Raw genomic sequence first — 25,305 nt, forward strand, 5'->3', positions numbered from 1 at the left:
TGGGCCACTGGCCTGATCTAGCAGGCTCTTCTTATGTTCTTATGTTCAAATTCAAATGCTTGAAAATATACTAGTGCTTTCTCCGTGGCAACTGCCCAAAGAAGCAGCCATATTAATACACAAACTATCCAGCAGGCTCTTCTTATGTTCTTATGTAACACATAAAACTATCTGCCTGTTGGACAGAAGTCATTGGTGTGCCCTCAGTGCAATGAGCTCCTGATTCTAGGGGAACAAGTTCATTTCCTTGAGGGCCAGGGTGGCTGACCTGGAGAAGCTGAGAGACACAGACAGAAGCAGAGAGGTTTGTGGATGAGGCCTTTGGGAACTCCCAGGATGATAGCTCTCCTGCTATCATGAGAATGATGGCCTTGAAGAAGAATGTCACTCTGAGGAAGAGGGAAACAATCCCTTAGAAGGGGCCCATTCCTTGGGGAACTAGCAGATATCCTGTCTGAGGATGCTTTTCTGGGGGTTGGAGGGTGTCAGCTCTTCACTGAGACAGCAGTGTCGGTGGGGGTGCAGGCAGGGCTGGAGATTCCTTGGTAATTGCCAGGCCGTAAGTCCTCAGCCGGCAGCTTGGCTATAAATCTGCCAGGCTAGCAAGGAGGAAGCAAGATAAGGGCAGAGGCTGTTCGAAGCTTACGTGCCAAGCCAGAAATCCAGAAGAGACATCAGTGAAGGTCCGGGTCTAGTTTGCCGAGAGATCAGTCTAAGTCAAGGTTCAGGGGATAGGAAGACACACAGTGCTCACGCCTGACGTTGTAGTCAGCAACAAGCTGAACCCAAGGTTTGACTTTTAAGGAGCAGGTTTGTCAGCAGGTGTGAGCCATCAGCGTTTTGGCCTTAAGTGGACAGGCCTGCCCCTCTTCTGCCTGACCTTCTGTTGTCTACGTTCTGCAGGTGAGGGGGGAGTATCCTGTTCACTGTCTGCGTCTGGCTGAAGGGCTTCAGCTGTGTCTGGGGTGCTCTGCAGCTGAGGGGGAGAAGGAGCTGGGTTCTCAGGAGTTTCCTCCGTTTCTCCTTCTGGGTCTGCTGCTTCTGGGTCTGCTGCTGTTACTCCCGAGTCATCCTCGTCTGATGAGTCCTCTGACGGGGCCATGACAGAGAGCTCCGTGTAGTGGGTTGATTTTGATCATTAGGAATATAGATAGTGGGGGTATAATGGGCATGCAAGCATGGTGATTTTGCCTGTGGTCTAGGTAAAGAGAAAAGTCTTCAACAGGCACCGAAAAGATAACAGAGATGGTGACTGTCTAATACAGGCATACTCCACTTAAAACCGCTTCACTTAACGTAGCCTTGCTATAACGTACATGCTCCTTCCATCCCCATACCCCGCTTAATGTTCGTGCGCTTCGCAATAACGTACACCTTATTGGCATGACGCCGCTGCAATTTAGTGGTGATTGCATGCAGTACAAGTGAAAATAATTGCTTCACTTTAAGTTTATTTTCACTTAAAGTATACTCTCCGGTCCCATTGCAAACGTTAAAGCGGGATATGCCTGTATTTAAGGGGACGGAATTCCACCGGGTAGGTGCCACCACACTAAAGGTCTGTTTCCTATGTTGTGCAGAATGGACCTCCTGATAAGATAGTATCTGCAGGAGGCCCTCACCTGCACAGCGCAGTAATTCTCTGGGTATATAAGGGACAAGACTGTCTTTCAGGTATCCTGGTCCCAAGCTGTATAGGGCTTTGTACACCAAAACTAGAACCTGGAACTTGGCCCAGTAGCAAATGGGCAGCCAGTGCAATTCTTTCAGCAGCGGGGTGACATGTTGGCGATACCCTGCCCCAGTGAGCAGTCTCGCCACTGCATTTTGCACCAGCTGCAACTTCCAGACCAACCTCAAGGGCAGACCCACATAGAGTGCATTCCAGTAATCCATCCTGGAGGTTACCAGTGCGTGGACAACAGTGGTCAGGCTATCCTGGTCCAGAAATGGCTGCAGCTGTCTTAAGCCAAAGCTGGTAAAAGGCACTCCTAGCCACTGAGGTCACCTGGGCCTCTAGCGACAAAGATGGATCCAGGGGCACCCCCAGCCTACGGACCTGCTCTTTCAGAGGGAGTACGACCCCATCCAAAGCAGGCAACTGACCAATTATCTGAACTCGGGAACCACCAAACCACAGCGCCTCCATCTTGCTAGGAGTCAAACTCAGTTTATTAGCCCTCATCCAGCCCACCATCGAGTCCAGGCAGAGGTCCAGGGCTTGCATGGCCTCTCCCAATTCAGATGTTATGGAGAAATAGAGCTGGGTATCGTCAGCATACTGCTGACACCTCGCCCCAAATCTCCTGATGACCGCTCCCAAGGGCTTCATCTAGATGTTAAACAGCATGGGGGACAAGATGGTACCCTGCGGCACCACATAGCGCAACTGCCAGGGTGATGAAAGACAGTCACCCAATGCTATTCTCTGAGAACTACCTTGGAGATAGGATTGGAACCACTGTAAAACAGTGCCTCCAATACCCACCTCACCAAGTCAGCCCAGAAGGATACCATGGTCAATGGTATCAAAAGCCGCTGAGAAATCAAGTAAGAATAACAGGGTTTCACTCCCCCTGTCCTTCTCCTGATAAAGGTCATCCATCAGGGTGGCCAAGGCTGATTCAGTCCCATAACAGGCCTGAACCCAGACTGGGATGGGTCAAGATAATCTGTTTCATCCAAGAGTAATTGCAATTGCTGCGCCACAACCCTTTCAATCACCTTCCCTAAGAAAGGGGGTATTTGTAACCGGTCGGTAGTTGTCACAAAGCAATGTGTCCAGGGTGGGCTTTTTCAGGAGTGGTCAGATCACCGACTCTTTCAAGGCAGCTGGAACCACTCCCCCCCCGCAATGATGCTTTGACCACACCCTGGATCCACTCGGTCAAACCCCCTTGGCAAGCTTTAATAAGGCAAGAAGGGCAAGGGTCAAGAGGACACGTTACTGGCCGCATCAACGGAAGCACCTTGTCTATGTCATCACGCCGCATCAACTGAAACTGTTCCCAAGACATTGCAGCAGACATTGCACTGGACACCTCATTGGGGACTACAGTAAGTGTGGCTGGGGCATCAAGACTGCTGTAGAGGCGAGCAACTTTACCCTGAAAGTGCCTTGCAAACAATTCACAGTGGGCCTCCGAAGGGTCTAAAACGCCATTTCCTGGAGTTGATGTCAACAGACTCCTGACAGTATGGAAAAACTCCACTGGACAGCTACTTGAGGATGCGATGGAGGCAGAGAAATGGGCCTTCTTCGCTGCCCTCACCGCCACACAGTAGGCACGGTTATGATGTTTTACTTGTGCTGATCAGCCTCACAGCACGTCTTTCGCCACTTGCGGTCTAGCCATCGCCTAGCCTGTTTCATTGCCCTTAGCTCACTGGTGTACCAAGGTGCAAACCGGGCTTCACAATGCCGGAGAGGGTGCTTGGGGGGCAACCGTGTCAAGAGCCTGACGCACCTCACTGTTCTGCTTAGTGCTTGGGAGGAGTCAGTGGTTGTGGTGCACATTGGTACCAATGTTATAGGGAAATGCATTTGTAAGATCCTGGAAGCAAAATTTAGGTGGCTAGGTAGGATGCTGAAAATTAGGACCTTCAAAGTAGTTTTCTCTAAAATGCAAATGGTTCCACATGCAGGGCCAGATAGACAGGCGTACCTTTGTAGTCTCAATGCGTGTATGAGACAGTAGTGTCAGGAGGAGGGGTATGGATTTGTTAGGCACCGGGGAACATTTTGGGACAAGCTGGGCTGTACAAAAGGGAGGAGTTCCACTTGAACAGGGATGGAACCAGACTGCTGGCACGTAAAATCAAAAAAGTGGCAGAACAGCTTTTAAACCGATGGAGAGGGGAAAGCTGACAGGAGCTGAGAAGGGTCTTGTTTGGAACAAATCTGCCCCCTGTGGGGGGTGGGGGGAAGAATAATGAAAACATAAATAGGATGGCCCAGAACTAGGCACTGTGAGTGCAGGGTCACAGGATGGCAATCCAGAGAGGAAAAACTGCCACAGGCCAAACCCAAAATGCCAAAGACACTTGAAGAGAGACACAGTGCACACGTGATTATACGCTAATGCCAGGATGGGAGAACTAGAGTGCTTGGTCTTAGAGGACAGCATTGATATGGTGGTCATAATTGAAACCAGGTGGAATGGGGAAAACCACTGCGACACAGTTATCCTTGGATATAAACTATATTGGAAAGATCCCGGAGAAATGGCTAAGCATTGGAGGTGGTGTTGCTCTATGTGTGAAAGGGGACACTGAATACAGCAAGCCAGAAAGCCCAAAAGACTCAGACTCCTTCACAGAACCATTGTGGGCGGCGATACCAGGCCCTAAGAGTAATTTAATACCGGGGACATTCTACCGACCCCTTGATCAAAACACTCAGGGATATCTTGAGATAAAAAATGAAATTGAGGAAACATCCAAACTAGGAAGCATTGTAGTAATTGGGTGACTTCAAGTACCCTGACACAGAGTGGCTGTTCCAGTCACAACAAAGAAGTAAAATTTCTAGACATCCTAAATGACTGTGCTCTAGAACAGCTGGTCATGGAACTGACCAGAGGGATGGAAACTCCGGACATAATCTTAAGTGGTACCTATTGCCTAGTGTGAGATGTAAGTGTTATCAAATAGGTTGGGAGCAGCAACTGTAGTGCTATTAAATTAAACATACATGCAAATAGACAAGTGCCAAGAAAATTCAAAAATGTCACATTTGACTTCAAAGGAGAAAACTTCAGAAAAATGCGTGGATTGGTAAAAAGAAAGTTGAAAGGCAGAGTCAAGAGGTCAAATCACTCCAAAATTCTTGGGAGTTCTTTAAAAATAAAATATTAGAAGCTCAACTGGACTGTATACTGCAGATCAGGAAAGGTACCTCCAGCGCCGCCCCCCCCCAGGATACACACCTTAACATGGTGAGGGAGTTTTAGAGTGTTGAAGAAGCTAAGAGCAATGCCGTCAGGACTCTAGACGGCGTGGGACCGCAATATCTTGTGGAACGCCTCTCCCGCTATGAACCTACCCGGTCACTTCGCTCAGCATCTAAGGCCCTCCTCCGGGTACCAACCCATTGAGAAGCCCGGAGGACAGTTACTCGATCTAGGGCCTTTTCTGTAGTGGCCCCCGAACTGTGGAACAGCCTCCCCGAAGAAGTACGCCTGGCGCCTACGCTTCTATCTTTTCAGCGCCAGATTAAGACCTGGCTATGCTCCCAGGCATTTTAAGCGTTTATGTTATAATTTTATATTTTTCTTTTTTCTTTTTTCTTTTTTCTTTTGTTGCTGCTTGTGTTTATTGTTTGTTGTCTGATTTTATTGTTGACATTTTGTATTTTAACTTTTTTGTACACCGCCCAGAGAGCCACTCGCTATGGGCGGTCTATAAATGAAACAAATAAATAAATATAAATAGACCAAGAGGATAGACTCCTAGCAGAGGCACCGAGGGGGGAAGAGGCAAAACTGAGACACTTAGTCTGAGACAGACTATGATGCATCCAAACTCAGAGGAAGGCAATGGTAAACCACCTCTGAATACCTCTTACCACGAAAACCCTAAGAACAGAGTATCCAAAATGCAACACGAGATAGTGCTGGAAGATGAGACTCCCAGGTCAGAAGGCACTCAGTGAGCTACTGGGGAAGAATAAAGAACAAGTACGAGTAGTGCTGTGACTAATGACGCAGCTGGATCAAAGCCGAAAGGAAGCCCAGAGGCTGATGCACACAGATGCGAAAGGAGAGTCCAGAGTTGTACAACACACACAATAGGAACATGGAATATGAGAAGCATGAACCAGGGAAAGTTAGAAATTGTCAAGCAAAAAATGGAATGTATCAACATTACAATACTTGGCGTGAGTGAATTAAAATGGACGGGAATGGGACATTTTCAATCAGGCAACTACAAAATATTTTATACAGGAAATGAGAAATTAAGAAGAAACTGGGTTGCTTTAATAGTGAGAAGTCATGTAGCAAAAGCAATTAAGAGCTATAACGCAAGGTTTGAGTGAGTGATATCAATGAGATTTAATGGGAAACCTATTAACATAACCATCATCCAAGTCTACGCTCCAACAGCAAATGCAGATGAAAAGGGAGAGATTTTACGCAGAGGAACAAGAAGAAATTGAACACACACCAAAACAAGATGTGCTGATAATCATAGGGGACTGGAATGCAAAAGTAGGGAATAGAGAATAACTAAGAATTGTGGGAAAATGGGGCTTAGGAGATAGAAATGAAAAGATGACTATACACATGGACATCACCAAATGGTCAACACAGGAATCAAATTGATTATATAATTGGTAGCAGAAGATGGAGAAGTTCCATACTTTCTGCAAGAACAAGACCAGGAGCAGACTGTGGTACAGATCATAAACTGGTAATAGCGAAAATCGGGTAAAGCTAAAGAAGAATAATGCAATCATAATGCCAAAATACAATTTAAATAACATCCCAGAAGAATATAAAGATCTAATAAGGAACAGATTTGAGGCTTTAAACTTAGTTGACAGAGAACCAGAAGAACTATGGACTGAAGTCAGAGACATTATCAGTGAAGAATGCAAAAAGACAATACCTCTAGTTAAAAAGAAAGACCTCAATGGATGACTGAAGAAACTCTTAAAATGGTTAAAGAGAGAAGGAAAGCAAAAGCAAATAAAAACATGGTTAGAATCCTAAATGTAACAATACAACTACTATAGAAGGACAAAAAGAACTATTACAATGGTTATTGTATAGAAACAGGACAACAAAAAGGGTAGAACAAGAGTCCTATTCCAAAAGATTAGAGAAATGAAGGGAAATTTAAACCACGAGTAGGGATGTTGAATAATCAACAGAGGAACACACTGACTGACCGAGCTGAAATAAAAGGAAAATGGAAGCAATATACTGAAGAACTCTATAAAAGAGAGGCAAGGATGACAGATTCATTCATGGAGGAAACGTATGATGAAGAACTAGAAATTTTAGAATGTGAGGTGAAAGTTGCTCTTAAAATGTTTGGAAGAAACAAATCACCAGGAACAGATGGTGTTTCAATAGAGTTGCTACAAGCTACTGAGACTGAATCTGTCCAAATTTTGACAAACATTTGTCAACAAATATGAAAAACTAAACAATGGCCCACAGACTGGAAGCGTTCAATATATACCCCAATTCCAAAGAAAGGGGATCCCAGGAAATACAGTAATTATCCAACTATTGCCTTAATATCCCATGCAAGTAAAGTAATGCTCAAGATTCTACAACAAAGGCTCTTACCATATATGGAGCAAGAAATGCCAGATGTCCAAGCTGGATTTAAAAAGGAAATTGGCACCAGAGATCATATTGCAAGCATACGTTGAATAATGGAAAGGACCAAGGCATTTCAGAAGAAAATCACCCTGTGTTTTATAGATTACAGCAAAGCCTTTGACTGTGTAGATCATGAAAAACTATGGAATGCTTTAAAAGAAATGGGGGTGCCACAGCATCTGATTGTCCTGATACACAACCTATTCTATGGACAAGAGGCTACTTTAAGAACAGAATATGGAGAAACCGATTGGTTCCCAATTGGAAAGGGTGTGAGACAAGGGTGTATTTTATCACCCTATTTATTAAATCTATATGCAGAACATATTATACGGAAAGCGGGATTGGACCAAGATGAAGGAGGGGTGAAAATTGGAGGGAGAAATAGCAATAATTTAAGTTATGCAGACGATACCATACTACTAGCAGAAACTAGTAATGATCTGAAACAAATGCTGATGAAAGTTAAAGAGGAAAGTACAAAAGCAGGACTACAGCTGAATGTCAAGAAGACTAAAGTAATGACAACAGAAGATTTACGTAGCTTTAAAGTTGACAATGAGGATATTGAACTTGCCAAGGATTATCAATACCTTAGCACTGTCATTAACCACAATGGAGACAATAGTCAAGAAATCAGAAGAAGGCTAGGACTGGGGAGGGCAGCTATGAGAGAACTAGAAAAGGTCCTCAAATGCAAAGATGTATCACTGAACACTAAAGTCAGGATCATTAAGACTATGGTGTTCACGATCTCTATGTATGGATGTGAAAGTTGGATGGTGACAAAAGTGTTGGAGGAGAGCTTTGTGGATACCATGGACTGCAAAAAAGACAGATGATTGGGTGTTAGAACAAATTAATCCAGAACTATCACTAGAAGCTAAAATGATGAAACTGAGGTTATCATACTTTGGACACATAATGAGAAGACATGATTCACTAGAAAAGACAGTAATGCTGGGAAAAACAGAAGGGAGTAGAAAAAGAGGAAGGCCAAACAAGAGATGGATTGATTCCATAAAGGAAGCCACAGACCTGAACTTACAAGATCTGAAGAGGGTGGTTCACGACAGATGCTATTGGAGGTCGCTGATTCACAAGATTGCCATAAATTGTAATCGAACCAAAGGCACATAACAACAACACCAACCTTCAGGGCCAAGAGGATGCCAGCATGATTAACAAGTTGAGTCAAAGAAGCTATTAGAGGCTTCTTCAAAAAAAATGGAAGTCTTATCCAAATGAGGAAAATAGATAGGAACACAAACTCTGGCAAAAGAAATGCAAAACAACAATAAAGGATGCTAAAAATGAATTTGAGGAGCATATTTCTAAAAACAGAAAAACCACCAACAGCAAAAATTCTTTAAATACATTCAAAAGCAGGAGATCATCTAGGGAGGCAATTGGTTCCTTGGATGACAAGTGAGTCAAAAGAGATTGCAGAGAAGCTAAATGAATTATTTGCATCTGCCTTCACAGTGGAGGGTACAGAGCAGATCCATGTGCCTGAACTAACCTTTGCAGGGAAGGAGTCTTAGGAGCTGAGACAGATAGTGGTGACAAGAGATGAAATCCTAGGCTTAATAAGACAAAATAAAAACTGACAAATTGCCAGGTCTGGAATGCATCCACCCAAGGGTACTCAAAGCACTCAAATGTAAGATAGCTGATCTTCTAACAAAATATGTAACCTGCCCCTCAGATCTGCCTCCATACCTGAGGACTGGAAAGTGGCCAATGTAACACCAATCTTTAAAAAGAGATTCAAGGGGGATCCCAGAAATTACAGGCCAATTAGCTTAATGTCTGTCCTGGGAAAACTGGTAGGAAGTATTATTAAAGATAAAGTTACCAAGTATAGAAGAACAAGCCTTGCAGAGGCAGCATGGTTTCTGCAAGGATAAGTCTTGTCTCACCAACCTATTGGAGTTTTTTGGGAGTGTCAACAAGCATATAGTTGACACAGCAAACTGGGACTTTCAAAGAGATTCCAACAAGGTACCTCACCAAAGACCCCTGAGTAAGCTTAGTAGTTATGAAATAAGAGGATAGGTCTTCTTGGGAAACTGATTAAGCAGCAGGAAGCAGAGGGTGGGAATAAACGGACAATTCTCCCAATGGAAATATATAGAAAGTGGAGTCCCAAAGAATCGTTATTGGGACCTGTGCTTTTGAACTTGTTCATAAACAGTCTAGAATTAGGGGCGAGTAGGGAGGTGGCCAAGAGCCAGTGTGGTGTAGTGGTTAAGGTGTTGGACTATGACCTGGGAGACCAGGGTTCGAATCCCCACATAGCCACGAAGCTCACTGGGTGACCTTGGGCCAGTCACTGCCTCTCAGCCTCATGAAAACCCTATTCATAGGGTCGCCATTAGTCGGAATCGACTTGAAGGCAGTACACACACACACACAGGGAGGTGGCCAAGTTTGTTGATGATACTACATTGTTCAGGGTTGTTAAAACAAAAAGAGATCATGAAGCACTCCAAAAAGGACTTCTCCAACTGAGTGAATGGTCGGTAAAATGGCAAATGCAACTTAATGTGAGCAAGTGTAAAGTGATGCATGCCAGGCCAAAATTTCTTAATTTCACATATATGCTTATGGAGTCTGAACTGGCGGCAACTGACCAGGGACGAGACCTTGGGGTTGTAGTGGAGAGCTTGATGACGATGTCGACCCAGTGTGTGGCAACTGTAAAAAAGGTAAATTCCATGCTAGGGATCAATAGGAAAGGAATTGAAAATGAAATTGCTTATATTATAATGCTGTTACAAATCTATGGTGCAACCCCATTTGGAATACTGTGTACAGTTCTGGTCGCCTCTCCTCAAAAAGGATATTGTAGACTTGGAAAAAGGGCAACCGAGATTATCAAGGGGATGGAGTGACTTCCCTAGGAGGAAAGGTTGCAGCATTTGAGACTTTTTAGTTTAGAGAAAAGGTGAGTAAGAGAAGTTTATAAAATTATGCATGGCATGGAGAGTGTGGCTAGAGGGACGTTTTTCTCCCTTTCTCATAACACTAGAATGTATGGACATCCAGTGAAGCTGAATGCTGGAAGATTCAGGATAGACAAAAGAAAGTACTTCTTCACACAGCACATAATTAAGCTATGGAACTTGTTCCCAGAGAAGGTAGTCATGGCCACCAAACTTGGACAGCTTTAAAAGAGGGTTAGACAAATTCATGGAGGATAGCAGTATCAAAGGTTACTAGCCATGATGGCTATGCTCTGCCTCCACAATTGGAGGCAGTATGCTTCTGAATACCACTTGCTGGAAAGCGTGAGGGGTGGAGCGCTCTTGTGCTGCTTGCTGGAGCTTCCCATGGGCATCTGACTAGCCACTGTGAGAACAGGATACTGGAATACATGGGCCACTGGCCTGATCCAGCAGGCTGTTCTTATGTTCTGAATAATGAATAGAATATGTCCAAGCTGAGCTATAAAGGTATAAATAAAACTAATGTAAAGTAACTAGCAAGTTCCTTCCACTCCCAGCAAATAAACGAGTGTAAACACTCAAGCGGCAACTTCACCTTTGCACTAAGGATGCCCTTTGAGAGTGTCTCCATATATATCTAATACTGCATTTATAAAGAAAATAAAATTTTGTTAACCTCTGGACTTTCCTCCTTTTTCTTTTTGGTAGCAGGGGGTCCCTGAGCTGACTCTTCAGGAGGTTTCTTTATCTCCACTTTACTCTCTGTCTGGGTTTGAACTTGAGGCTGAATTATGATGACCTGCAAAAGAAATGGGTGAATGAAAAGAAGATTGTCATACTCTGAAAGGTATTTTTTTTTCCAAACAGAGGAACTTGATTTTTTTTTTTAAAAAAGGGCTGCTTTGTCAACTACTTTCTTGCAGAGACAATATAATCATACAGCTGACACACTAAGAACTGGATGCCTTCTTGTCAGAATCTTTATAAATATTATAAATAGAAGAGGCATTATTCTCAGAGATTGTTCACTTATTACACCGAATTGTAACTTCAGTTAAATCATTTGGCATGTCTTAGAATTGATCCACATGTCATCCCTGAAACATGGATATTGCCAAAAAAATGGGATCTCCAGCTTGATTTTTAATTTTCCAAAATGAAATGGTCAAATTATTTTTAAAATATAGTTGCTCAATTTATCTCTGCCCCCTATTTTTCTCATATATTTATCTAGTCTATGGACCATGTCTTGTTAGAATGGTCCACAATAATATAATTTCAGGCTTATCCTTTGCCTGATTACTTAGAAATAGGTTTCACTGAGTTCAGTAGAGCTAATTCACAGGTAAGAGCACATGGGACTGCAAATTTTATTTCAATGTTTCAAGCAGACAATTTCTTACCAAGGATTAATAGCACTTTCTATAACAAGTATGAAAAAAACTGCTAGGAGAGGTCATCTAGAGTTAAGTGTTATAAACATGTAGATGACACTCCACCCTATTTTTCCTTTTCATCAGACCTGCCTGGAGTCAGTAATGGACTAGATGACAGTGAAAAAAAATACAAAAAACTCAGTCCAGCAAAATGGAGCAGCTTACAATGGAACTCTGAGGAGCCCTGGAAATGCTGGATATGTTGCTTCTACATGAAGTCATATTCCCCATGAAAAACAAGGGGAAAGTTCCAATGTAGCATGAGTGGGTGTCTGTTCACACAAGAGAGCTCTCCTACCCTGGCCAGCACCCTGTATGTGCCTTGGAAAGCTGCTCAGGGGGATTGAGGGATGGGGGAGGACAGAAACTGGAAGTTCCATTGCATGACCATATTTCCATTGTACAGGTGGGTTGACATCATTGCATGCCACCCAAGGTTCACAGCTTAGGAGTGCCTCTTTTTTCATACTTATTTCTGGATGTCAGGTAGTAGCTATGACCAGGAGTATGTTTGACCAGCTTTGGCCAGTATTCCAGCTGCATCCCCTCCTTGACGAGAAGAACCCTGCTGCTCTGTTAACTTCTTGACTCAACTACTGTAATGCATACTTCATGGGCTTGCCCTCAGAAACAATTCAGAAAATTCAATTAATATAGACTATGGTGAGAGTTCTGCTGGCTTCCACTTTGTTTTTAGGTCAAATTCTAGTTGCTTGTTAAATGCCCTCATATATACATGAGTGAACACCTTTCCCCATATGATCCTGTCAGAAAATTAAATCGATGAGGCCTAATTATGGGTCCCACCGCTGAGTAATGCAAGACTGTCACTCATTGGGAACCAACCATTATTCCTGGTCAGGGGCAAACCCAGAACGTCTTTAAAGAGAAGTAAATCCATTTTTATTCTGCCAGGGCTTTAAATCTTTTGTGCTGTTGATTTCTAAATGCAGTCTAAGGTTTTTATTGTTTCATTAATTTATTGTTTTAAACTGGTACTTGACACTGCTTTAATACCCAGCAAAAAAATCACACTGACCATCTTTGGGGTATATTTGTAGCCCAAGATTTCCAATAGAAGGGTGAGGTATCTTAGTCGCCCAGAGACCATTTTTGTCTGTTTTTTAGCACTTTGAGCTAAAAAAACACTTATTCAGAAGAGGTAGCATTTTTCTGAGCTGGCCCCCTTCCCCATGCATATTGAATAAACAACACAATTTGTCCCCAGGGCTTTTTCCTGGGGTATATTTGGACCCCAGTGGTTTTTTGTTTCCAGAATGAAAACAGTAAGTGGTAACAGGCTGAACTTTGGGATACTGTAAAGGTGACAGTGTGACATTGTCCTAGAAGAACAACCCAGTAGGTCTACTCATGTATAAATTACACTAGAAAAGTGCGCCAGGAGCAGAAATTTGTCCCGGGGCCTTTTCCTGGGCTACATTTGGACCCCAGTGGTTTTTTGTTTCCAGAAGGAAAACGGTAAGTGGTAAACTGGGTGAAATTCAGAGACATTGCACAGGGTAAAATTTGTGACAATGTCCTAGAAGGACAACCCTGTTGGTCTACTTATGTGTAAATTATACAATGAAAAGCGCACCCAGGGTCCAAATTATGAACTATGAAGTTGAAAATCTGCAGTGAAGAAATTAATTAACGGTTTGGTTTTAAAAGTTTGACTTTCTAGATTAACAGCCTAATGGAAATTTGTGTAAGGAGATGCTGCTACTATATCTAATTTAATCAACAAGAAATCTATATTGTGACCGATTGGATGAACTGGTGTGATGGTATGAATATTCTGTTGCTCAGAGAACTAAATACTTTGCAATCTAGTGAGGAAAAGGAAAGCAGTCAGACTGAGTGAAATTAAAACCTTACAAAGAGACAGGTAAGGACTGAAACCTGAGACCAGGATTTAAGAATGCTGGGTAATAGGGAGTCTATAGGCAACATGGCTGAAGGAAGAGTGAAGAGCAGGGAATCGAATGAGAAAGAGAACTATAAAAGAAGTGAAAAATAAGGCTTGAGAAAAGTGCATTTGAGATGGAGAACTGACACAAAAAAGGAACTAATCAGACAGTGAGCTCTGAAGAAACTTTGTAGTAGTTAAGGTCATAACGGGACATATGCAACATAAAGTGAGAAGTACTAGGGATGATGGAGAAGATCCCAATGGCTAGGATTAGAGTCTACATTGTGACAGGAGAATACTGTCAGATGTGCCATAACATCTCTCAGCATTAGGAACTGGCAAGCCTAATGGGGCAACAATACTCAAAAGGCAGTAGAGAGTCCGATACATTTGAACTAATTAGCCAAGTCTATAGCTGTAGGCTTCTAGCTTGTCTCTAGTATTTTTATAATCTACCCCAAATATTCCCATGACAATGGAAGATTCCCACATAACATTTCTTCTAAATAGCTATTATTTTCAGTGTGTTTCCTGAAGACTTCTCATGGCTTTCTGAATTTTCACTAGAGGGAACAAAATCCATACAGTTCACGAATGCTCTTCATACAGTTACTAAACTTCCAATAACAACTGCAGTTCAATAATAAAACTTACCTTGTTGTCAGCACTGATGAGGAGTGGCTGCACTTTAATGCCGTCATTAACCACTGAGACAGCAGCACTGGTATTGATAGGAGTTGCATTGTTAGGGGATGTAGAGATGATGGCATAGGCAACACCACCACTGCTCAGGGGTGATGAGACAGTTGTAGACTCTGTGACACTTTGTGTTTGGCTGTTGGGTGTCTGTACATGGCTGACGGTATTATTGGCAGTAGGAAGGGCAGGCGTAGGGTTTTTGATGCTGACTACAGTTGCCTTTTGGAACGTCGAAGGTTGTTTGGAAGGTTGGTCTCTGCATGGAGAAACAGGGAGGCTATCTGGAATCAGGGTCTTTGGCCTAACCTGTAGGAAAGAAAAGAAGATGATATTCAACACCAATCTAAACAATAGCAAAGAAAGACCAGAAAGACCTGGATTTCAGGAAAGCTGATTTTAAGAAACAATGGTAAGTAAGGTTTCATGGCAAACAGCTCTAATAAAAAAGAGTATAAGATGGGTGGAAGTTTGTAAAAAAGCAAATTTTAAAGGCACAATTACAAACAATTCTAAGAAGAAAAAAGGGGGAAGACAGCAGAAGAAACAATATGGCTTCACAAAAAGCTGGAAGATGACCTGAAAACAAAAAAAGGACACATATAGGAAGTGGAAGGAAGGGCAGGCCACAAAGGAAGAATACCGACAGGCAGCACAGAATTGCAGGGATGGTGTCAGGAAGGCTGAAGCAGAGAATGAGCTGAGGTTAGTGTGGGTTGCTAAAAGGAACAAAAAAGCTTTCTTCAGGTACATCCATAGTAAAAGAATGAGAGAAAAAATAGTGGTACAGCTACTCAATGAGGATGGCAAAATGATAACAGATGACAAAGAGAATGCAGAAGTGCTCAATTTCTACTTTGGCTCAGTCTTCTCTCAAAAGAGGGTCTATGACCCTTCTGGCAAACATGAAGTACAAGTCGAAGGGGCAGGATTGCAGCTTGAGACTGACAGACAAATGATCAAGGAATACCTAATTACTCTGAATGAGTTCAAGTCTCTAAGGCCTGATGAACTGCATCATAGAGTATTGAAGGGTCTGGCTGAAGAACTCTCGGAACCTCTGTCTATTATCTTTGCAAAAGGTAGGATGGATGTGTTAGATGACTGGAGGAGGGCTAATGTTGTCCCTATCTGCAAAAAGTAGGAACCTGGGAACTACAGACCAGTCAGCCTGATATCAATCCCTGGGAAAATTCTGGAGCAGGTTATAAAGCAGTCAATCTGTAAGCACCTTAAAAACAACATAGTGATTACTAGAAGCCTACATGGATTTGTCAAGAACAAATCCTGCCAGTCTAATCTTATCTCATTTTAATCAGGTAACTTCCTTGGTAGACTGTGGGAATGCTGTGGACATAATATATCTCAACTTCAGCAAAGCTTCTGACAGTGCCCATGATATTCTGATTAGCAAGCTGGCTAAATGTGGACTGGATAGCAGAACTATCAGATGGATCTACAGAATCGTACTCAAAGAGTGCTTATCAATAGTTCCTTCTCAAACTGGGGGGAGGTAATGAGTGGGGTACTGCAGGGCTCAGTCCTGGGCCCAGTGCTCTTCAACATTTTTATTAATCACTTGGATGAGGAAGTACAGGGAATGCTTATCAAATTTGCAGATGTTGCAAAATTGGGAGGGATAGCTAATATCCTGGAGGACAGAAACAAAATTCAAAATGATACTGATAGGCTGGAGCTCTGGGCTGAAAAAAACAGAATGAAATTTAACAGGGATAACTGCAACGTTCTACACCTAGGAAAAAGAAACAAAATCCACAGTTCTAAGATGGGGGATACTTGAGATAAGGATCTTGGAACTGTTGTTGATCACAAACTGAATATGAGCCAACAATGCGATGCAGCTGCAAAAAAGGCTAATGCTATTTTAGGCTGTATTAAGAGGAATATAGTTTCCAAATCATGTGAAGTACTAATTCCCCTCTACTCAGCTCTGGTTAGGCCTCATCTTGAGTACTGCATCCAGTTCTGCACACCGCACTTCAAGAAGGATGCAGACAAACTGGAACTGATTCAGGAGGGCAACAAGGATGATCAGGGGACTGGAAACAAAGCCCTATGAGGAGAGACTGAAAGAACTGGGCATGTTTAGCCTTGTTCAAAGAAGCCTGAGGGGAGATATAATAGCACCCTTCCAGTACTTGAAAGGTTGTCACACAGAGGATGGCCACAATCTCTTCTCGATCATCTCAGAAGGCAGGACACAGAATAATGGGCTCAAATTACAGGAAGCCAGATTTCAGCTGAACATCAGGAAAAACTTCAGAAAATGTTAGAGCAGTGTGCCAGTGGAACCAATTACCTAGGGTGGTGGTGGATTCTCCAACACTGGAGGCATTCAAGAGGCAGCTGGACAACCATCTGTTGGGTATGCTTTAACTTGGATTCCTGCATTGAGCAGGGGGTTGGACTCAATGGCCTTATAGGCCCCTTCCAACTCTACTATTCTATGATTCTAATTATTCTATAGCCCATCTTTCTACAGAAGTACACAAGTGGCTTACACAGAATGTACACATTGAGTAAGACAAATATACGATCTAAAAACAAGATAAAATGCAATCTAAAATGAAGTTTTAAAGTTTAAAATAAATATGATATATTTAACCACACAAATTAACGTAAAAGCTTCCATACTTATTTGATTGTTGTCTGTTCTTTCTTGTCAATATGTTAATTTTTTCTGTATTTATTACTGAAAACAACAAGCCTATATTTTTTTAAAAAGCTTTTTTTGTATAAGAAAGAATATAAATTAATAAATAAATGAATTTACAGATAATCTTCTGCAATGCTGCTGATTCCCTGATCTAACAGTAGTCCCATATACCTTTTTTGGAGAAAATAAAACAACTGTGATCATGGATTTCCTCCTCTGTCAACATTTAGTCTGGCTTTTAGAGACAAGATACAGGCAATATTCTACCCAATCGCTAACTAAAGCAGTAAATCTGCTTCTACATTTAACAAGTGAAAAACTGGCCAACAAGCAATTTGGATGTTAAAAGGATATTGAAGTTATTCAATTAACGAAATAGCTGCAAACCTATTCAACTACCTACATCAAGATTTTTGCTCACTTAAGGGACAGTGAGGCTGTTCCTTGACTGTATCATTTCAGAACCAAGTCTGAGGGTAGAGAGACACACTCAATATTCTGCTGATTCTAGTGTGTCTCCACCTCTCTCTTCTGAAAACGGGGGCACACTATATCAGTCAAACCCCACCCCTTTTTACTGTAAAACTTGGTGGGATCAGCTTGACTGCATTTTTTTTTAAAAAAAAATCCGTTTCAAAGAGATTCTGCAGCTGATTGGCAGATCAGCCCATTCCCTCTCCAGGTGTGGCTAATGGAAATGCTTTGCTGTAGGCGACTAGTGTGTTCACAGCCTGAGTGTAACCACACTGGGGAGGAGGATCTTCCTTGTCCATAGAAAACCAGCAGATCTTAGAGAGGACTACATTCATCTTCCTGACACCAAGTTCTGTAAATACATGGAGAGGTATTTTCCACATGGAGAAGCATCAGATCTCACTCTGCAATTTAAAGTTAAATGGTCCAAGACGAGCTTTATAACTTGATCCTAGTGAACGTATAAACTGACCCTAAGATTCCTTCACTCCAGTACTCACATCCCTTAAAACCAGAAGTCCGGAGCCTTAAAGGATGAATAAGCAAAGATATTTCCTTTATGCATGTTATGTGCTAATAACAAAACGTATAGTGCTTTGCTTGAAAGTTCAGCAAATGGGTGCTAGATTTCACATTTTATTTGTTACAAGCTACCTTTGAGACTGCTGGAGTTATGAGTCTTTAATACAAAATGGCTTTCCAGAATAGAAGAAAAAGATGACTTTGCCAAAATTGGAGAAAGTGTCAAGCAGCGGCTGCACTGTAGAAATGAGACATTAAAATAAGGTCTCCAAAGATTGTATTCTGATGAGATGATGCCTTCCACTGGTGTAATTAATGCCATCCCGTCAACATGGTTGTAAATTAACAATGTGTTAAGCACTGCCTCAAGATTAAGCTTAAATAATTTAATGGGTTACATCGTTAGCTCAACTTCTATCCTTCCATTCAAGCTGCCATATTGCACTTGTCAGTTCCTGCACTCCCATTCTTTGGGAATAAAGCTCTCAGGCCTGTCATTTCCAAATAATCTGGTATTGAAAGCAGCTGTCTGTGTCATCACCCCATAGGCTTTGCATTTCAGTAAGCAAAAGCAGCTTTAAAGTGCTGAAAAGCATGAAGAAAATAAGCAAAAACAAAGATGTGTTGCAGCCCAGCATACATACATCCCATATGCAGCTTAATGATATTTTTCAGTGGCCCAGTGCAATAGTAGCCAGGGGGTACTAGTAGCCAACCCCCCAAACAGTTTCAGCATGGTGAAATGCTAAAAATAAAGACGGTGAAATCCACGGGCTATCATGTTTACATTTACTTTTAGTTACTTTTAGTGAAGTGGCCAAGTTTGCTGAGGACACTAAATTGTTCAGGGTTGTTAAAACAAAAAGGGATTGCGAAGAGCTCCAAAAAGACCTCTCCAAACTGAGTGAATGGGTGGAAAAATGGCAAATGCAATTCAATATAAACAAGTGTAAAATTATGCATATTGGAGCAAAAAATCTTAATTTCACATATACGCTCATGGGGTCTGAACTGGCGGTGACCGACCAGGAGAGAGACCTCGGGGTTGTAGTGGACAGCACGATGAAAATGTCGACCCAGTGTGCGGCAGCTGTGAAAAAGGCAAATTCCATGCTAGCAATAATTAGGAAAGGTATTGAAAATAAAACAGCCGATATCATAATGCCATTGTATAAATCTATGGTGCGGCCGCATTTGGAATACTGTGTACAGTTCTGGTCGCCTCATCTCAAAAAGGATATTATAGAGTTGGAAAAGGTTCAGAAGAGGGCAACCAGAGTGATCAAGGGGATGGAGCGACTCCCTTACGAGGAAAGGTTGCAGCATTTGGGGCTTTTTAGTTTAGAGAAAAGGCGGGTCAGAGGAGACATGATAGAAGTGTATAAAATTATGCATGGCATTGAGAAAGTGGATAGAGAAAAGTTCTTCTCCCTCTCTCATAATACTAGAACTCGTGGACATTCAAAGAAGCTGAATGTTGGAAGATTCAGGACAGACAAAAGGAAGTACTTCTTTACTCAGCGCATAGTTAAACTATGGAATTTGCTCCCACAAGATGCAGTAATGGCCACCAGCTTGGATGGCTTTAAAAGAAGATTAGACAAATTCATGGAGGACAGGGCTATCAATGGCTACTAGCCATGATGGCTGTGCTCTGCCACCCTAGTCAGAGGCAGCATGCTTCTGAAAACCAGTTGCCAGAAGCCTCAGGAGGGGAGAGTGTTCTTGCACTCGGGTCCTGCTTGCGGGCTTCCCCCAGGCACCTGGTTGGCCACTGTGAGAACAGGATGCTGGACTAGATGGGCCACTGGCCTGATCCAGCAGGCTCTTCTTATGTTCCTATGTTCTTATCCTTACCATCAAAGCTTTCTCCATAGGTTTGCCTAATTACGTTGCTGCCCTTATCTCCCTATATGTCACTGCCCTCAACTTTGACTCCTGCAATTCTGCTGTTCTAAATTGCCTGAAAGTATCCTCCCTTAAATGACTTATTCTGCCTTGTTGCCTCTTTTATGACTAAAACTCCCTCACAGGAACATAAGAAGAGCCTGCTGGATAAGGACAATGGCCCATCTAGTCCAGCATCCTGTTCTCACAGTGCCCAACCATATGCCTGAAACTCTGCATCAGAGACGGCTATCCTGTGGCCCTCCAGAGGTTGCTGGGCTACAGCTCCCATTATCCCTGACCACTAGCCATGCTGGCTGAGGCTGATGCAAGTTGGAGCCCAACAGCATATGGAGGGTTACATGGACAGTTACCCTTGCTTTACACAGTGCACCACCTCTCTCCTTCTTCACATCTCTTCTTAGCATTTACCTTTTCTCTGAAGCCCTTAATCCTTACTTTCAATTGTAATCAGTAAGGATGAATGCATTTGCCCCTTGTTTCTTTCTCCCTTCCCTCCCTTGGTTGTCTTCCCCACTGCAGACATTTAGATTTTAAGCTCCCTGGAGACAAGGGTATTTTTTCTGCTTGTGAAACTCTCTAAAGAGCCATGTATATTGATGGTGCTACATAAATAATAATAATCGATGGCAGAAAGCTCAGCTGAGTGCAGAGCAAAAAACACAGTACAATTTATATGCATATCAAGAATGTACAAAACAATCAAATCCTGCCCTCAGTAGTCAACATGGTAGCCTTCACCTTTGGCTTCTTTGCCTCGGTGAAGTAAAGCATGAACTTAAAATTCCATTAGAGATTATAAAACAATTAATTTTGCATTAAGTCGTATTTATAGCAAAATCATGAGTGCAATGATTAGGTTTGGCTTAAAGTTACTTTTGTTGTAGCACGTTTTAATGCTCAGCATTACGCTATGTATAATTTCATACCAGTATTAAACAATGCCAAACAAAGTGCTCTTATTCAAAATGAAGGACTAGGCTAAATCAACATTACATATTTTCTGCCCCCTTGTGATAACTCAGCAGAATTACATAGCCTTCATATGCCCTACTGATTCCCAAACTTAATGTGAAAGTTAATTCATTTTTACAAATAATAAATAACACTGCCATTATAACTGTGCCCCTGACACAAGTTAAAGTAACAATTAAACAGTTGCCTACCTCCAGAGGCCAAGACAAATGAACCCTCTACGGAACATAAAACAAGAATCCACTCTCCAACATACTGCTTTAATCCCCACGATCCACATTCTCCAGCAAAACATTAAGTAAAGCATTAAAACAGACAATTAAAGGATTAGAGCTAAAAAATAAATGCAGAAGAAATACTTAAGCAGTATGTACTGTAAAAATTTGTTAGATGATAAAAAATATAAATACAGAGAAAATATAAAGTACAGGTCAAGTGCGTGGCAGCAACCATTGCCATTACTGAAACAAATTATTGGCAATGATAATTGCCAGAGAACTTGTACTTCAGATAGGATCTATAGCAAGATGCACAAGACAGCAGAGTTTATCACTTACATTCTGTAGTACAAAACACTTTGATAACAAAGTTGGTGCTCCCATCAAAATTTCATTCCTAGATAAATTTCTGTTATATAGTGACCCCACCTATTGTTAATACTTTTTTCTATTAATTTGTAGACTGTTTCAATGTAACGCCAAATCATAGTTTGGCATTATATGAACCAACTTTTAGGCTTAAAGATCATAAGAATCCGAGCCTGCTGGATCAGGCCAGGGTCCCATCTAGTCCAACATTCTGTTCTCACAATGGCCAACCAGATGTCCATGGGAAGCCTGCAAGCAGAACCAAGTGCAAGAATACTCCCCCCCCCCCACTCCGGCAGTTTCCAGCAACTGGTATTCAGAAGCATACTGCCCCCTGACTATGGAGGCACAGCATAGCTGTCATGGCTAGTAGCCATTAATAGCCTTTTCCTTCATGAATTTGTCTAATCCTCTTTTAAAGCCATCCAAGTTGGTGGCCATCACTACGTCTTGTAGAGGCAAATTTAATGGTTTAACTATGCACTAGGCACATTTCTTCCCCTTGAACACACTGATTCTATCCTAGCTTCTAATTTCACAGCAAGTGATAATTTACCTGCAAAACAAACGTAGAATCCATAGTTTGCCTGCTTTGGGTGTAATAGTTTGCTGCAAAATCAGAAATCAGAGAAGGCACAATAGGATGTCAGAAGGGGAGGGGAGAGAGCAGAAACCCAAGGACTGTTCACATAACCATGGTTTGGTATGATGTGCCGCCTTTACCTTTCTAGTTCTCACAGCATATTTGCCCATCCCATACTGCTCCCCAACATCTTGACTTTTGCAACTCTGCCATTCTAGGCACTCAAATACAGGGCTCCTGTTCTGCCCATACTGGGCATTGCATTATTTCTTCTATTGTGCTCTTTTTGGGGGGGGAATGAGATGCTGGTACACATATCTCTATAAAAGTGCTGTGTGTGCCAGCACAAAAGGTGCCAATACTCTGTACCAGTGAGTACCATCACAAAAAAGCACTGCTTATATTGTCCCCTAGCCTCTGCATTTAGAACTGCTTTAATTTCCCCTCTAGATCTGTTAACAACTGATCAGGCCTTGTAGTTTGTTATCATGCATTGATGTTAGGGATTGAAAGATCTGTCCGTTTCGGTTCTCTCAGACTCATTTTTCCAGTCTCAAATTCAGTTCTCCACATTTCTACATCAATCTGTGATAGATTTTTTTTTTTAAATCTTCATGAAAATTCTCCAGCATTTTAATACAAATTGCTCCTAATAAGCACTTTGTAGTTTTGACTCATGTAACGTTTTTGCACATTTTTACAAGCCATTTCTTGTCATATAATGTATGTTTCCATGTTAGTTTCACTGATATATTCATTTTTATGCACACTTTCCCCTAATATATAAAAACCTCAAACAAAGGAGAGCTCACCATCTTCTGAAGAAGTCTGTTCCACAGTCAAGCAATTCATGCCATGAATAAGTTCTTCCTAATGTTTAATCTAAAGCCCCTTTCTTGCACTTTGTGCCCATCAGGATCAGGCCTTACCTTCTGGAGTAAAAGTAAACAAATTTGGTCCATCACCTACATGACAGCTCTATTAAAAGGCTCTTAATTATCTCTTTTCCAGGCTAAACACACCCAGTTGCTTCAACCTTTCCACAAATGACTTGGGCTGCAGGCCCTGTGCCATCTTTGTCACCTTCCTCTGGATGCATTCCAATTTCTCAATGTTTACCTTAAACTGTGGTGCCCAGAACATGGTCACTTCTTCCTTCACATTGGACTATCTTGTCAACAAGAGGACTCCTCAGGGAATTTTAAAGGAATTGTTAATAACGTCAATTTTTCAATTCAAATAGCTTGCAAGGGAAAGTCTCTCTACCATGTACAAGCCCTGACATTTGGATTGAGGCAAAAGTAGTTCAAATGGGAGGAAAAAACAGGGCGTGAATATAGCCTTGCAAATGCATTTACACAACTTACTAGCCTAGCAGAATTCTTACTAGCCTGCACACCCACCATCAGCAAATACATGAATTAAAAAGCAAATTGAAACTAAAAATTGCTGTTTATGATCCATACCGCACTGTAGCAAAATCCTTATAAAAAAGGATGCATATACAGTGAAGATCACAGTGTACAGGAAGATTTTGTCAAGACATTTTTTTCAGAAAGACTGGTAGTTTGTAAGAACCCTAAGAATTATTGTGTAATGTGTCCCTATGTTGTACCGTTTCTATTCAATTTACTAAAATCTCATACCTCGGCTATTCAGTGTTTCAGTAGCTCCATTTGGGCATACAACTATTATTTGAAATGCCTTTGGGCAGATTGTGTAGATTGAATATGCTGAATTTTTCAGATCTTTGAAGCTGATCTTTTCAGATCCTTGAAGCTCCATGGTATGACTAGCTGAACTTAGTAAGATCCCTTTATCTGCAGTGTAGATTCCGCAAATTAAAAGAGCTCATTAGCCTCAGTGTTGAAGGGCTGCCCATCCTTAAGCAGTTCCTGGGATAAGGATCCCTAAATTCAGTTAAACCTCCACCTTGCATAAATATTTAAGAGACAAGTCAGAGGCTGAAGTGAGTGGACAATTAACATATCCTGGGCACTTTTTCACCTCTTGCTTTGCAGGATAGTTGAGTGAAAATGTGAACAGCAGCATATAACACACTGGCATGCAGAACTTGATAGAGAATTGTTTAACACCCTGGGAATGGCTCAGGGTAGACATTCAACAAAGGATAAGGCAAACTGTGGAATTCTTTTTTCAGTCGGGCTGATTTTACTTAGAGAGAGAGAGAGAGAGAGAGAGAGCCTTCTATGTATATGGCACTGTACAGATTTTCAAAAACAAGGCAGAGATAACAATTATCTCTGATTCCTGAACTATATAAACAAGCCCTATATGTAACACAAATTAGGTGGCTACAAAGATACTGCAGGAGGGCATCATAAGGATTGGGAGGGGGCGGGGAGTAAAAAAATAAAATGTACAAGTGTTCTTACAACTGGTGAATATAATGCAGTTAGGGTGGGTTTTGCTTTTCTGGAGAAAGCAAGGTATCATTTTCTTAGTATATGACAGATGTCAAACCTCTCGAGTGTATGCATATAACAGTTTCAAACATGGCATTCTGTCACCCAATGCACAACTTTTAAAGATACAGAAGACCTCTTGGTTGCCAGGCCAGGCCTCCAAGAGGTCTTCTGTATCTTTAAAAGTTGTGCAGGGGGCAGGAAGAATTCCACCTTGTGGTTTTTCTCATTACACTGTTGCAAGAACACCTGCACTTGGCTGACTTTTTCTTCTCCTAAAGATACAGGATCAGTCTCAGGCCATGAACCTGGCAACCCTACACCAGTCTCATGTGCTGGCCTAGGGAATCTCCCTCATATAGTTGTGTAAACAAATGATCTTGCAACAGCCATCACCATCAGATTCTCAATAAGAACGTATTCTTCTCCATAGCTAGAATTCATTCTTTCTCTGTACCTCAACATTTCTTCAATTTACAGCAATGACTGCATATCTCCTAAATCTTAGGACACATTTATTTACATTAAAATGTCTATCATTCCAAAATCAACCTATTATGAATTCTCATGGGGGTGAAAATGTTTGTCATAAAATCTACACATTAGAGCCAAACAGCAAACCTATTCAAATGGGTAAGAGCCAAAAAGCCATTATCAGTGCCATTAACAGTCCTTAAAGATATAAACGACTCTTCTAAAGAGATTTTCACCAGGTATTCAAAGGGAATAACAGGTATTTCACCAGGTATTCAGGAGGGAGAAATATCAATAATTTAAGATGTGCACACAATACCATACTACTAGCAGAAGCCAGTAATGATCTG

At 41.8% G+C, this 25,305-nt stretch overlaps 1 protein-coding gene across 1 annotated transcript in view; it reads right to left on the reverse strand.

Annotated features, from left to right (window-relative positions):
• Positions 1-25,305, reverse strand: part of PHF21B (PHD finger protein 21B) — a 338,743-nt gene that overhangs the window by 39,863 nt on the left and 273,575 nt on the right. Inside the window, exons 6-7 of the mRNA XM_061582401.1 lie at positions 14,288-14,638; positions 10,962-11,084 (exon numbers count right to left, since the gene is read on the reverse strand). Of these exons, the coding sequence (XP_061438385.1) occupies positions 10,962-11,084; positions 14,288-14,638 (474 nt within the window). The remainder of the gene's footprint in view (positions 1-10,961; positions 11,085-14,287; positions 14,639-25,305) is intronic.

This window comes from Rhineura floridana, chromosome 8 (genome assembly GCF_030035675.1).
Source record: "Rhineura floridana isolate rRhiFlo1 chromosome 8, rRhiFlo1.hap2, whole genome shotgun sequence".
Classification (NCBI taxonomy): Eukaryota; Metazoa; Chordata; class Lepidosauria; order Squamata; family Rhineuridae; genus Rhineura; species Rhineura floridana.